The 15,309-nt window shown below is 45.7% G+C and overlaps 1 protein-coding gene and 1 long non-coding RNA gene across 3 annotated transcripts in view; one reads left to right on the top strand and one right to left on the bottom strand.

Annotated features, from left to right (window-relative positions):
- LOC310838150 overlaps positions 1–15,309 on the bottom strand; it is a 719,862-nt gene that overhangs the window by 304,954 nt on the left and 399,599 nt on the right. The gene's annotated exons all lie outside the window — the stretch shown is intronic.
- Positions 6,161–15,309, top strand: part of GRM7 (glutamate metabotropic receptor 7) — a 425,704-nt gene continuing 416,555 nt past the window's right edge. For both annotated transcript variants that reach the window (XM_083723485.1, XM_083723484.1), the window contains exon 1: positions 6,161–8,062. In XM_083723485.1, the coding sequence (XP_083579611.1) occupies positions 7,553–8,062 (510 nt within the window). In that variant the 5' untranslated portion in view covers positions 6,161–7,552. The remainder of the gene's footprint in view (positions 8,063–15,309) is intronic.

Here is a 15,309-nt window from a genome sequence, read left to right as displayed (position 1 = left end):
GAGAAGTGTGACTGGCCCAAGGTCACCCAGCAGCTGCATGTGGAGGAGTGAGGAAGTGAACCTGGTTCACCAGATTAAGAGTCCACCACTCTTAACCACTACGCCACGCTGGCTCTCCTTACAAGAGAGGGAATCCTGTGCCAGCTAGAATTGCCCCTCACATGGAGCAGCCCCACACAGCTGTACTACACATAGCTAGCCAATGTGAATGCTGGTAGGAATAGCCTAGCATATGTCAGCTGTGAGGGAGTGACACACCCACCCACCAACCCACACCCCACATGCATGCATTGAAATCATGTGAGAGGTAGCATCCTTTTTGTCACACTTTAGTGTGAATGAATAATGGAAACTAGGGCAGAACAAGACCAATTCCAGTTCTTAGCAGATTCTAATAGATGGCTGAAATCATAGCCGATGGCTTCAGTCTGGGACACAGCTTTTTGGTGTGAGCAGAACCTGCCTCCTTACCTGATATTCCACTGCAGTGTATAATGGAAACTAGTTCCTGTGAGAATGAGCAGGTATAATGTATCTCTGGCTACACCACTGCAACTCTGGAAGTGCATCACGGTTATCTCTGGAATCTCAGCAAGTCAGGGTTTGGTCTTTTGCATTAATACAAAATGGCCTCAAGAACTCAATGTCAGTTTCACAGCATCCCTGGGATCTATGGTACATTTCACCTGCTTTTTCTCTTTGTGCATTGGGTTCCAGTCTTGTCTATCACTTTTGAACTTTGTGTTGTTCAACTAGATATGCTATTCAGTTAAGTGTGTGTGTTGGGTATTGGAGAATCAGGATGTGTAGGAACTGGTGAAATATGACCTTACAAAGAACCTCTCAAAACATGAGAGGGTGTACAACCTTGGACAGTTATGTAAAGTTGAAATATGTCTGGGAGGTACCTAAATAAGGACGGAGCAATAGGAACATAAACACACCTGGCTGGTTTTGTTGCATCAGTGACAATTGTACTTCTTTATCAGTACTTCTTATCAGTTTAAGAGATTTATATTCTGCATGTCTGGTGCTAAAATTTGTAAGACAGATAACAAACATGTCTGAATAATATTGTTAGCATCTCAGCTGGGATAGACATCCACAAGATTTTCCTCTGTAGAACAAAACAACAGATCCCCATGACTTATGATACAGTAGATATCAACACTGGAGTTTTCACAAGCCCTTTGAGTTTCACTGTCCTTCTAAAGCCTGCCTCTCATCCACATTTGAGACTAGTTCACATGCATGTATACATATCGCTTGATGTCCACAGCATCAGGTCATGATGACTTGCATATGTAAATGAGCTATTACAGACCAGACACTGCAGGTGAAACTTCCATAGTTCATGCATGGTGTTTTTCAATAGAGTCAGTCACACATTCTGCTGCAAGTCATCAAGTGCTGAGTCACCAAGTGATGTACATGCTTGCATGAACTAGCCCTAGGCAGGAAAGTAGGTTTCATGATGATTTGAAAGGGTAGAAAATGAGGCTTCCATGATCAGCTAAGCCTATTGAAAGGTTAGCAAGACAACACCTGGGAGTGGAGTGGTAACAGCAGCTTCTTCCCTGTGCAATGTGATACCAAGAGAGGCTTTTGTAAGCACAGCCATAGAAGTGTGAGAGGTCCCCACTGCTGCCCAGCAATCAAGCTACTGTCTCCATGCAGCACACAACATACCCCCCTTGCCAGTTTTTTGTGTTACTTCCATGTCTCTTTGTTCTAGTCCACTGTTGCAGACAATATGCCTCTGAATATCCATTGCTGGGAATCACGACACGATGTTGGAGTAGGTGAGCCTTTGACCCAATTCAACAAGTCTTTTATTGTGTTCTTATGTTCAAAAGTTCCTGTAGGAATGGATTTATGTGCTAGGAGTGGATATATTTTTTAGTTATTATACATTCCTTACTCATGTGATTGAGATCAGTAGAGTACATGGGCGTAGCCAAGAGGGGGCGGAGGACAGCTGCCCCCCTAGATCAAATAAAGCAATAGAAATACTTACCTAACTGACCAATCATGTCAGTTCTGCCCCACTAACAAAAGTCCTGTTACAGATAGGTAGCCGTGTTGGTCTGCCATAGTCAAAACAAAAAAAATTCCTTCCAGTAGCACCTTAAAGACCAACTAAGTCAGTTCTTGGTATGAGCTTTCATGTGCATGCACAACAAAAGTCCTGTCCCTCTCTAAATCCTGGCTACGCCCATGGCAGAGTACCATTCTTTGCAGCTTTAAACTTGGAAGCTAAGGCAATGTTGATTTATTTTCTAGAAACAATAATCCAGGATGCTTTAAGACAGACTAGATTTTCTCTGGTATCATCACTTTTCTCCCTCTTAAAAATAACAATCACACACACACACACATTCTTTTGTGAAGAAGTAAAAGTAGTATTTACAGGTACAGTAGCAAAATAAAGGCAGGTTTATAACTACTATCTAAGTTACAAAAGTACAAAAACTAAGTTCAAAATGGTGTCTGAGCTTCAGAGCTCAGACATGTACATGTGGTCAGCTTGGAGGCATTGATGATGGAGAGATGCCCAGGCAGGAAGGATGTAGTGTTGCAGCTTCCTGCCAAAGCAGACCAGGAAAGTGATCTCATAGGGTTCTCTTTAGCAAATGTTACTCAAAGTGGCAGATAAAAGACAAAACAGTGACCCGCAACACTGAAAACTGGATACTCTTCACCACTGTATTTGGTCCCGTGACCCCTTGGAGCAGTGACTAATACAAGGCCAGGATTATTGTATTTTTATTTATTTGTTTGTTTGTTTTAATTTTATAATTACAAAATTTTGCTTAAATCATACATCAGCCAAATCATGCCATATAGCAAACATTGCCATATTGTAGCATGGTAAGAATGTTCATAGCTATCATTTCATCCATTTTCTTCAAATTCCAGTATAGACGACTATCAATTTTGGAGTGTTCAGATTCTTTCTTACAAGTAATTTTGTTCATGACCATGGAATCCCACACTTTCCTTATCTACTGGCCTTTGGGAAAGGACGGCTTATTCAGGATTTGGTTATGACTATCCAAGCTGCTATCAATAGTACTTTCTTTACTTTACACCCAATGTTGTGCCCAATACTTTTCTCCTATACATCAATTGAAAGAGGAGTTGAGTTACCTCCTCTGAGCTACCTTTTTGGCGGGGGGCGGGGGACAGGTTCAGCAGAGGCAAATCATTGTCTATGGCCTTTAGTCAATACAAAAGATGATTTCTTTGCAATCCACATTAATTTCACTCAAGAGAACTTCCATACTTGGGTTTATTTCGTATGTGCAATCGGCCATGTACTTTGTGGATCTCAACACAACAATGCAAAGCTCCTTGTAGCAGGTGATTTGTAAATGCTGTTCTTTACACCATTAGGGCAGATTTTATCTATGAGAATTTGACACACCCATGGCAAATGGAATGCTATTTTGGTACAGTTGAACTTGTGCAAACCGTATTAGAAGTTGCTTGAGGAAACAGCTCAGCACTGCAGTTATCAAAGGATGCTCTGTTCTGTGTTCCCCTGCTTTCTAAGTGAAGGGGGAGAGTAGGGCCTTATTATCTGCTCTGGGGAAAAAGGCTGATCCCCTCTCTAGATGAATATGTGTTTTTCCAAAGATGCTCTCTGATCTGAGTTACTTTTACAATGCGGCTGTTGAAATGGTAACATTATTTTACATTTTTGTTACCATTACTACTGGTTGTGAGCTGGTTTGGAACTCCTTTTGATATAAAGTTTAGGATATAACTCCCAAGGAGCAGTGGGGGTGGGGTGGAGAGCACTCCATCTTCTCATTTACATTAAGACTCCTGGTAGGGGACTCTACAGAGCCATTAAAAGAGATTGGAATCCCTATTTAACTCATAAATTCACATCAAAAAGGTGGGGGCAAAGGAACCCATTGTTTAAACTGCCTTATTTGTAAATAGGACAGGAGTAATTAAAGAGCATTATGAGGCCATTAATCTGCCTGTTGGTTTTATATACCCAAAGATGGAGAATGGACAAAACAGCAAGGTTAAATTCAAAATAGAATAGCTCCATCTCACATCACACACACACACACACACACACACACACACACACACACACTGAACAAGCCCCTCAAAGGACACACACTACAAAGTAATATTAAAACTCATCAAATAATATTGGCAGGCTCCTCCATTTTATCTGTTTGTTTGAACAGAGCCCTTCTCTTCACAAACATCATTTATCCCTCTTTTAAGCATTTGTTACTGAAAAGAAAGCAGGCTAACAGAGCAATGTTATTGCAAACAACTTCTGTGTATCCATTAGGGTTTCTTTATAGAGACTGCCCTACATCTGCTGGTTCTATCAAATTATCCCTATTCTTTGTGCTGGAAATGCCTGTAAAAGCTGCCATGATGCCTCTGGGCATCTTTCAGACACCTCAGAACCAGGTCAAGCCTTCTAGCTAAACATTGAGCATCTCTGGGTTGATCTTGTGATGTTGGAATGCACTTGTTTGGTGGTGCACAAGGATATTGCCTCCCGCCTGCCTTTCTCCCTTCCTTCCTTCCTTCTTCCTTCCTTCCTTGAGCAAATGATATCAAGGCCTGACAATATCCAGTTAGAACAGCTGATATTTAACCAGGAGATAGAGAATATAATCAGAATGTTTTAATGTAGGTAAGAGGTCTTCAGGGTTGATGCTCAAAGCATGTGAGCTGTTCTATAGGCTGCTGTTCAGGTGCAGAAAGGCAAACATTTCTGATGAGTCTTCTCAACAGATCCATGTTACACAGAGTGCTATTTTTGAGCACTCCTCAGCCCTAGCTGTAGTTGGTTCAACTGCAATGTCATTATCTCATTCCACGTGGCTGTAGTTGTCTTTCAGCTAGCCCCGAGAAAAAACTGTGCTTTGAAAGTGGGAGGGAGCGGGAGAGAGAAAAGGAGGTTTCACAGCAGCATTGGACTAGAAATGACATATTCAAATTGACAGAAAAAATCAAATATATAATAGGCTTGGGTTGGTACTCCTTCACCTTGCTCCTTCTCCTCCCCTTTCTCTTGAATGCTGTGCAGAGGGCAGTTAAATTTGTTCCACATGCCACAGTGTCAGCAAAGGAATGTAGAATCGTTGCACAGATGGCACAGTCAAAGTTCGCTGAGGCTGTCCTGTTCTGACCTACTTCATTTGTTTATTTTTTCATTCAACTCTGAGCATCTTGTATCAGGTCTGGAATACCCAGAGCCAGGTGTCTTATGCCTATAAGCTATGCTTCCCTTGGCTTTTGGCAGATAAAATAGACTCTAAATTTGTCTCTTTAGTGAAGCAGGGGGACATAATTTGTTTAAAGGCAAAAGAGAGCCTCAGAAAAGAACTGTGGTTTCCACGAATGAAGATCAACTCTTTCAGTTCCGTAAGATTCTGGGTTTAAATGGGATGCTCTTCCCAAGCTCTTCTGTAGGACTGGAGGGGTAGAGCGTCTGTTTGACTGAATGGGCACCTGTTTCTGCAATTGCATGCATGAGGCAGGCCTGTTTGACTGAATGGGCACCTGTTTCTGCAATTGCATGCATGAGGCAGGCCTCAGTCACACTGATGCAGTGGTAGAGTGTATGAGAACCAGTAGACTGAAGCTGAATCCTACTTAGACAGAAACACTGTGGGTGAGTGGGTCGCAGATTTGAGAACTGGGAAATTTGCTTGTTCTAGACTGAGTTGCACTCCCACTGGAAGAGCAGGTATGCAGTTCAGGGGTGCTCTTTGAACCATCATTTGTCCATTGAGCTCCAGCTGGCCTTGGTCACAAAGAGCACCTATCACTAACTACGATTGCTGTGCCAACTGCACATATTTTTCAACAGTGACAATTTGAACAAAATAGTTCCTTCCAGTAGCACCTTAAAGACCAACTAAGTTAGTTCTTGGTATGAGCTTTCGTGTGCATGCACACTTCTTCAGATTCTTCATGCATGCACACGAAAGCTCATACCAAGAACTAACTTAGTTGGTCTTTAAGTGCTACTGGAAGGAATTTTTTTGTTTTGACTATGGCAGACCAACACGGCTACCTATCTGTAACAGTGACAATTTGGACACTGCAACACATTGTCGAGTTTAGAGTCTTTTTTTTTTTTTTTTTGCACTACATGGGGATTTCCTTGAAGCTAGGATCCACGGGCTACAGTGGGTGCAAAATGCCTCATCCAGAGCGGTGAGCTGTGCTCCTTATAGGGGACATATGCTCAGGGATCTGCACTGGCAGCCCAGACACCACCAAACCAGCCCTAAACAACTCTGGACCAGGTTACCTGAAATCCGTTTTTCCTCTGCACTGCACTGGAAACAAGCTGCCCAGCTCTAGCCCGGCCAACCTACCTTTTCCTTTTCTCTGAAGTGAAAAATAAAATACCCGAGCTCCTCTCAAAGGATGCTGTTCTTAAGGTTGGGATTCATGAAATATCTCCACATTGTTGTAATTTCTGCGATTTTTATTTTTTTTACAATCCTTGCATTTACCTGCCACGTATCCTAACTTGGTGAAACATTATTACTGTCAATATTCACGTTCTAGTCTTGTATTTGAAGAGTTTTAATCAAATAAGATAGAAATATTTCTCTTATCAAAAAGGAATTGGTCAGAACTCACCCTACAATCTAGGGTTCAGAAAACCGCTAGGTCATGCAACAGTTAAATTAATGAAACTGTTTAAAATATACAAGATACGTTCAGATAGTTGCCTCTTCACATTAATATACGCACCCCTTTCTACATGTAGCACACCGCGCACCTAAATTTCAAGCAAGGAACTGGTTACATTGAAGAACTGGGATCTCTACCCCCCAGAGAGCTTACGATTTGAAAGAGTTTGTGCTTTGGAATCAGTCTCCAGCGACTTGCGAGCGTTTTTCTACAAGCCACTGTGCAGAGGAGCCTCCTCGTCCCAGAGCATTTGAAATCCCCAGCGCAGGACGCATCCGCAAGAGGATGGAGAACGAACCGAGGGAGAGCTGCGAAAAGGCTCTCGGCACAGGCAACAAAAAGGACCCGAAGGAGAGAGACTCAAGGCAGGCAGGAGACGTCGACTGCCTGCGCCGAGCCGAGGATGCTCGTTGTCTGCGAGAAGCTCGCCATCCCTTCTTCCCCGCGGCCTCTCCGCCTCGCCTCGCCGACGATTCCCTCCGCCCGCATCTCTGCGTAATGACGCGCAGGGAGAGCAGGCAGGCAAAGCTGGGGAGTAGGAGGAGGAGAAGGAGGTGGGCAGAGCGCGAGCGGGAGGCGGAGAGGAGCCGACCGAGCATTTAAAGCGGCAGCCCAGTCTCTCTCTCGCCCAGTAGCGAGCCCAGGCAGGCAGACAGGCGAGCGCGGTCGGGAAGCAGCGCGTCTACGGCAGCAGCCCGGAGCTGGACCTCCCCGCCCTGCCAGACCCGCACCGGCCCGCCCCTCGGGGGAATCCTCGCTTGCTCGCGGCAGGAGGCGCCCTGACCCCCGGCTGGCTGGCAGCTGCTGGAACAGCGGCGAACCCTCCTTCTTGCTCGTGGTAGCCTGGGTGCCCACCATGCTCCAGCCGGGGAGGCTGTGGCAGCTGCTGACTTTGATGAAGTTGCCCTGGTGCCTGCTGGAGTTCCTGTTGTCGGCGGTGGCGCAAGGCCAGGAGATGTACGCCCCGCACTCCATCCGCCTGGAGGGCGACATCACCCTGGGCGGCCTCTTCCCCGTCCACGCCAAGGGCCCCACCGGCGTGCCGTGCGGGGACATCAAGAAGGAGAACGGCATCCACCGCCTGGAGGCCATGCTCTACGCCCTGGACCAGATCAACAGCGACCCCGAGCTCTTGCCCAACGTCACCCTGGGCGCCAGGATCTTGGACACCTGCTCCAGGGATACGTACGCGCTGGAACAGTCGCTCACCTTCGTGCAGGCGCTCATCCAGAAGGACACCTCCGACGTGAGGTGCACCAACGGGGAGCCGCCGGTCTTCGTCAAGCCGGAGAAAGTGGTGGGCGTCATCGGGGCGTCGGGCAGCTCCGTCTCCATCATGGTGGCCAACATCTTGAGGCTCTTCCAGGTAGGGCGCTCCGCGGAGGCTCCAGCATCAGGTTGTTGGCGCCACAAATGGCCACAGAGCCCTGGCACGCGGGCTGGCAGGGAGTGGTGCTGAAGGAGAGCGCCAGCCGCGGGCATGGCAGAGAGCAGCCCCAGCAATGGAAACCAACCAACTTGGCATTGTGCTGTAGGATCACTAGACTCGGGCTTCCTTAGGACCAGGAAGCCCAGCGTTAGATAATCCACCCCATCCCACTTCCCTCCTGCAGGCAGTTCACACGCTCCCATCCCCCGGGGAGTTTGCTGCTCTGCTCTTTGCCTTCCCCAGCGCTCCCATCTCTCTTTTCCCAGCCGCCTCTTCCCTCCTTGGAAATCAGAGGCGCCCTCCCTTCCAGCACGTATCCTCGGGATTTTTCTCCTGACACTCTCTGGATTTATGATCCCATTTTCAAGAATCAATCAGTGAATCAAGACGACGGAGGGGGGAGACGCAAGGCGATGATTTCAATGGGTTTGCATTAGAGTGAAATATGGCTTGGCTAAAGGCAACCGGTTCCCCGCCAAGCTCTCGGTTCAGTGCTAGAAGGAGGCGAGCTGTTGGGGGAGGAGGGGGCAGCTTCCACGAAACGGCGAGGAAGCAAGCCGCCACTTTTCGGCTTTGGGGCTGGAGGAATAACCCTGCTGGTTAATAAGAGGAAAAACAGGGGCACCGCGTGGCGGTGGCACTGAAATCCATATTCAGCTCGGTCGTCTTCTTCACTGATTTCTGTTCTGGCTTAAATTCCCATCCTTCCTCTCTCGTTTTGCTGGGTGTGCTAGGACAATTTCAATATGGGCATAATCTTTGCCTACCCGAGAGGGTAGAATACAAAGTCGGAGCCGATGAATAGATAAGATCGATTTGGAAAGGGATCTTGTATGGAACCCAACTCCTTCAATCCAACCGTTCCCTTCAGCCTCGACAACAGGTCAGTTTATCTGGCTGGCTAGTCCATTTCGGCATCTGAATCAGCGTGTGCATGAGTGCTCCTGCTGCAGGGAGATATCCCCCTTCTTTCCCCAACTGCGAGCGCCCGGAGCCTTTCATTCCTCCCTCGGGTTGTGAGAGATGGCGGTGAAAACCGGATTAAAAGATTGGTGCTGGCGATGGTTTGCGGTGTGCGCGCGCGCCTGTGTTGCTGCAGTGCTTTGCCCCCATGTGCGCTGGTTTTATTTTTCATGCATTTCTCTTGGTTCGCTCCTATAAACTGAAGCTCCCCTTGCCCCTTCGGATATCAAATTGCGGTTTCGACGGGTCCGTGTCCAGCAATTGCGCTGACTGCACGCGCGTCCCCTTTCTAGCCCAAGTTGCGCTTCCGAGTTAAAGCCCATCCCACTAAAAAACAAAACAAACCACCCAAACCACCCCCCGTTTCCAAGCTGCCTACAATCTTACTGGGAAAAGCGGGAGACAGAGCACAAGAGAATAAATTAACCGACACCAAAGGCGTTTTTGCAATTTGGATAGGGGATACACCTTGGAAAGTGTGTGTGTGTTTGTTTGCAATAGCTGATTTGTAAATTGAAACTCCAGATGATTCCATCTTGGACATAAGAAGCACTTGTGTGTTATAGGGAGGGGAAGAAAAAGAGCTCCCCGGGACACAGAGTCGGGGCACTTCTCCGCCGTCCGCCCTCGCAACACCCTGTAATTCTGCGTCTAATTGGCAAACGGCAACTGTTCCGTGGAAGGCGGAGCGCAGAGAGGGAGCAGGCGGCTTTTGCTGCTGAGAGCGAGGGGGAAGGACAGGTTGGGCTGGGTTGCCCGGAGCGGAGCGACGCCTCAACTTGTGGCTCGCAGCGTGAAGTTGGGCTCCGCCGCTTGTCCTCATTTGGCTCCGTTGGTCCAGCGCGGATTCCCCATCCCTCGTCCCCCAGCGAGGCTGCCTTTCCTGGCTGCGTTTCCTGAGGCGGCGATCGCTCTGCTCCGGCTGCTCTGCTCTCGCCTAGCCTGGGGGTGGTGTGAGGAGGGAGAAATCTGGTGGTGATCCGGTCTTGCCTCTGGGTTCCATGCCTCTGCACCAGGTGGGAAGAAGGGAGGTGCAGGTGCTGCTGCCACTGCCCAAGGATGTCGGGTTCCTGGATCTTCCTTCTTTCTTCCGTTTTCCGCAAGCCAGGAGGTGGAGGATGGGAGGGCTCAGCCGGCTTTCCCGTTGCTTCTGGCATCTGAGTTTTGCGGGCATCTCTCCAGGAAGAGCTTGCTCGTTCAGAGCGGAGCTTTACAACTTGGGAACTGCCAACTTGGGAAGCTCAGCTGCTGCTTCCCAATTATCGTCACTCCTGGAGGGAGCAACAAAGCCACCAGCAGCCACAGCAGGGTCCTTCTTGTGACAGGGTGGGTCTTCTAGTTTTTCTATAATACGTGGGTGTTTTGAATATTATTATTTCATTTTTAGTAACAGGCAGATTTTTTTTCATTTGAAACCTAATGAAACCTTTTTTAAAGGCAGTTGGAACAGTGGTAGCACTAGAAAAAAATAGGAGAGGCACGGGCACAGAAAGGGCAAAATATTTTTCTAGGTGGGCAAGTTGTGTCCCACATGTAAAGATCTGCAACAGAAATATATGTTAATCATAGGCATTCAATAATGGGGGCGGGGGCACCAAACTCCTTCATATGTCTTCTATAGGTAATATAGTTCCACATCTCCTTGATATCTGATTTGTTCCACATGGTGGGTGCCACCACTGAGAAGGCCCTCTGCCTTTCCCCTCTGTAGCTTCACTTCTTACAGTGAGGGAACTGTCAGCAGGCCTTCAGTGCTGGATCTCAGTGTCCAGGCATACTTTTATGGAGACATTTCCTTCCCACAGCAGTTCCTCCCTTCAGTCTTCTGTTTCATCTATGCAATCATGAAATGTCTGCTGTATTTCCAGTATGTTGATCTTATATAGCATGTCAGGAAGGCAAGAGCAAAACTTGTCTCTGCACAATAAATTAAGACACACACACGTCTTCAACATCCCCTGATCTCATTATGTCATCACTCTGCTGCCGCCACCCTGCCAGAAACTGCTGTTCTGGATACGAATATTTTACAGGTGTGCATTACTACAATGAGGTTCATATCCCATCATTCCTCTTCATGTACTGCTCAAGGGTCACATTCTTCATCCCCAACACAGCTGCCTCTTTGAAAAGGTCTCTGGACATTGACTGCAGACAAGAGAGGAAATGTAGCACTACTATTAGAGTACTGTGTTGCTCTGGATGTGCAACAGGTTAGGGTAGTAGAAGAACTTGTCATGTGCTTCAAATGCACTTTAGTGTGTGTATTTTTAGCCAAAGACACTATAGAGGGGTGGCTTCCTTATGTGCAAGAGGAAGCCCTCAGTTCAAGTCTCCTCCTCCACCATGAACTTGGCTGAGTCTTTAGGCAAACTACTCTACCTCAGTTCCCCCATCTGCAATGCAGGGGTTATGATACTGGCCTGACTTACAGAGCTTTGCAATAAAAATGATGGTGATAAGGGTAAGTATGGATGGAGAGAGCTAAAAGACAAAAGTGTCTTAAGTTTATTCTCCACTGCAATAGGGCTAAACACAGCATTATTTCAGAATCAAGCAAATGATATATTACTTTCCATGCTCCACAAACAATCTGTGTCTTCTTGCAAATCTGTTAAGATCTCGCTCTTCAAAAATATTCATATTTCTCAGATAGTGATTTTTAAAAGTGCAAAACCAAACAGCCTCCCCCATCATTTTGGATTATACTATATACACAAAAGAACCCCACATTTATACATGGGACATTGGCATAATTAAGAGGGAACTAATATCATATTTCCCAGGGGAGCTGATGCTACAGGATTCATTGCCACTTGGGAAAGATGGCTATTTATTTACATGAAGGCTTTGAATACCCCCCTGATGCATTTTGTAGTAATATATGCTTGCAGGCTTGGGATCAATTCGAATTATTATTTTCCATTAGAAAAGTTCATTATGATGTACATAAAGAGAAAATAGAACTTTTTTTTATTTCTGCTTTCAGTTAGGCAAAGATGTATGTTGGAGGACAAATATCTGTGGGGGCCCATAGAGATACATTTCCCATTTTACTGAATAAGAGCTTTTTTCATTTACCTGCTTAAAAAATATTTAGCCTTGTTGTTGTCAGATGTAGAGTAGCCAAGAGCCCTAAGTGACCAGGACACTTTAGGAATATTTTGGAGTAATGACGGTTCTGTGCCAATGCTCACCTTGTATCTCAGGAAGTGGTGGAAGAATAATTAACATACAGCAGTTTGCTGAGACAAGTTGACAACATCCTCAGAATATAACTCTGACAAATGTATCACATGATTTCCTCCCTTATGCGCTCTTGCCTAAATTTGCATAGAATGGGGATTTTGTAACTATTGTGTCCTACTTCAGAGAACTGTGGTTTGTTTAAACTAGCTGTGGTTAACTTTTTCTAGCTTGAGGGATACACTGACAATCAGCCACCCCGATGAGGGCCAAATGCTATTGGTGGGCATGGCCAATGTGTATGTATATACATACAATTCCCATACATTCTAAATTCAGGCAGGTAGCTGTGTTGGTGTGACACAGGCGAAATAAAGACCAACTAAATTTGTTCTGGGTATAAGCTTTCATGTGCATGCACACGTCTTCAGGTACCCATTCAATTCCCATACAGTTTACACACACATACTCACACTCACCATACAGTGGTACCTCAGGTTGCAGATGCTTCCAGATACAGATGCTTCAGGTTACAGACTCCGCTAACCCAGAAATAGTACCTCGGGTTAAGAACTTTGCTTCAGGATCAGAACAGAAATCATGCAGTGGCAGTGGGAGGCCCCATTAGCTAAAGTCGTACCTCAGGTTAAGAACAGTTTCAGGTTAAGAGCAGACCTCCAGAACGAATTAAGTTCTTAACCTGAGGTATCACTGTACATACTTTCCCTCCGCACAAACTTTCACATAACAGTAGATTGTGGTTTTCAATTACATCAGAACAGGATCATTATCTGATAGGCTTTGTGGAATGAAAACATCTGGAAATGTATATGTCAATAAATATCATTATAGGCATTATATAGGTTTGTGACTTACAGCCTGCAAAGTTTAATGTGGCCTAGTCTGCATGACATGGTAAGCCAAACTATGGCTCAGTGAGATTATGGATGGGTGAGCTGTCAGAGAGATGCTTTGCGCCTCTCGGGTCCTTTTGAATACTATATGTTCTTTGCTGCAGCTCAGTTAGAGAGGAGATGGTTTGACCAGAAGTCCTGTTTCAGATGACTCACTACACCAAAGTTTGGCTTAGTTTAGCCTGGAAGAAGAAAGGATTGGGGAGCAGCAAAGCAGCTGCAAGCGTTTGTCTTGGGGCCTCTATTTTTGCACAGTCTCGCTAAGCCATATCATGTCATGGGAAACAGGTCTGTGTGCTACCTGTGTAAATAAGCCAGTACAGGTAAAACACCACAGGTAAAACTTACATGTAATTTCAAGCACAGGGCCTTTCAGTGGGGCCAAGCCTATTCTATGCTGAATGTGTAGTGTGCGCCTACCCTCTTTAGTTTGGGTGCAGGCAGTTCCAACAAAACCCAGCACCCTCCTTTCATGGCTATGGGCCGCAGACAATAAATTGCTGTTGGTGTACATGGGAATTCCTGCCCCCTCAAGCCCCATAGCTGCAGGGGGGCAGGATTTTTGTCTAGATCACAGCTGGGGAGGGAAAAGATAAACCTCTCCTCCCCATGGCCTGTGCACGTTGTCCCACTACACATTACAATTGATTAAAGAGAAGCGGATAAAATAAAACTGACCTCCTTGGAAACTAGCCTTCAGGATGGTAAGGAATACTTGTTAATGAGAACTCACCGAACAGAAAGCTCTTTCCAAAAGGCTGGTTGAACTAGAACTGGGAATGGCAAAGACTGTATAAACCATCAGAGAGCTTTCCCCATTCTCTAGCTGTGGGGCACCTTGTCCACAGAGAGTTGCCCTAGATGGTTTGTCCACACGCCTACCGCTGCTACTAGGGAAATTGCATATTTTCTCATTTGGGCCCCTCCCTGTTACTCTCCGTTTTTGCTCACTGAATGGAGATTATGATCTGGAGACTTCTCCTTTCCCAGCTCCCATCCTCTTTGTTTTCTTGGCTCTGTACTATATTAATTTTTATGAAAGTAATATTGATTACACTTGAGATGGCACCATGCTAATAGGATAAACCTGCAGACAATACATTCTGAGTTTTTTTCTCTAAAAATTGATTTCACTTGGAGGCACTGATCCATCCTACAAACCGCACCATATCAGATGCTGTTATTTCTATTTATAGCAATATGCTAATTAATCTCAATGAGTGACAATGGAGAGTGTCCTGGGGATAGGAATATGATGAATTTTGTCATAATATTGAGAGAGATGAAGCATATAATTAAAGCCATTTGAGAAGCATAATACAATCAGAGCGCTGGAGGTGTATGAATATCCTGGACAATCAGGAAGAAAGTGGTAGAAAAGTATTTGGCTCTTGTAAGCATGGTCATTTGGTCATGAAAGCATAAGAAGCCCACATGGCCTCTCATATCACAGTTCTGCACACATGTACTCCCAGGAAAGTGAGTATAAGATGGTGGACTTAGTAAACAAACTCTTACCCTCAGACACCATGGAAGAAGGAAAGTAGAGCCAGTTTTCTTGTCAAAGACTGGATGAGAAAAGCAAGTTTCCCCTTCCCCCAGTGGCTAACATCTGGACATCTGGTTGGAGAAATGAACTGAAAGTCATCTACATAGCCATCTACTTTGAGAACGAGATATTCCCAGCCAGTATAATGGGGTTACCTGATCTCAAGAGGCAGACCCCTGTATTTGGCTTCATAATGTTTGACAGTATATATGTGTATGTGGTTTATAAATACTTATAAATAAATATGTATCCTGGAATGTGATTGCTGGTCCTCGGTATTATTTGCCCAGAAGCTACCAGAAACTAAAGATTCCCAGATGTAAAACTCCATAAGTGAGATTCTCTCCTCAAGACTAGGGTGACTGCAAGAAAAGGGATGACTTTAATAAATAAGTGTGGGGTGCTTTTCTAACAGCTGCAGCACTGCTATAGAGTAATCAACACTCATTGAACCTGCCTCAACGTCTGTATTAAAGGTCTCGGAGCTTCGTCCAACCTGGCCACCCTACATAACACTTGGAAATGATGGCCTATTCAAGCAGAAACCGAGAGTCCTGATCATTGCTCATACT

This window comes from Podarcis gaigeae (assembly GCF_964106915.1).
Source record: "Podarcis gaigeae genome assembly, chromosome: 2".
In the NCBI taxonomy this organism is placed as follows: Eukaryota; Metazoa; Chordata; class Lepidosauria; order Squamata; family Lacertidae; genus Podarcis; species Podarcis gaigeae.
This window is presented reverse-complemented; position numbering and strand designations above follow the sequence as displayed.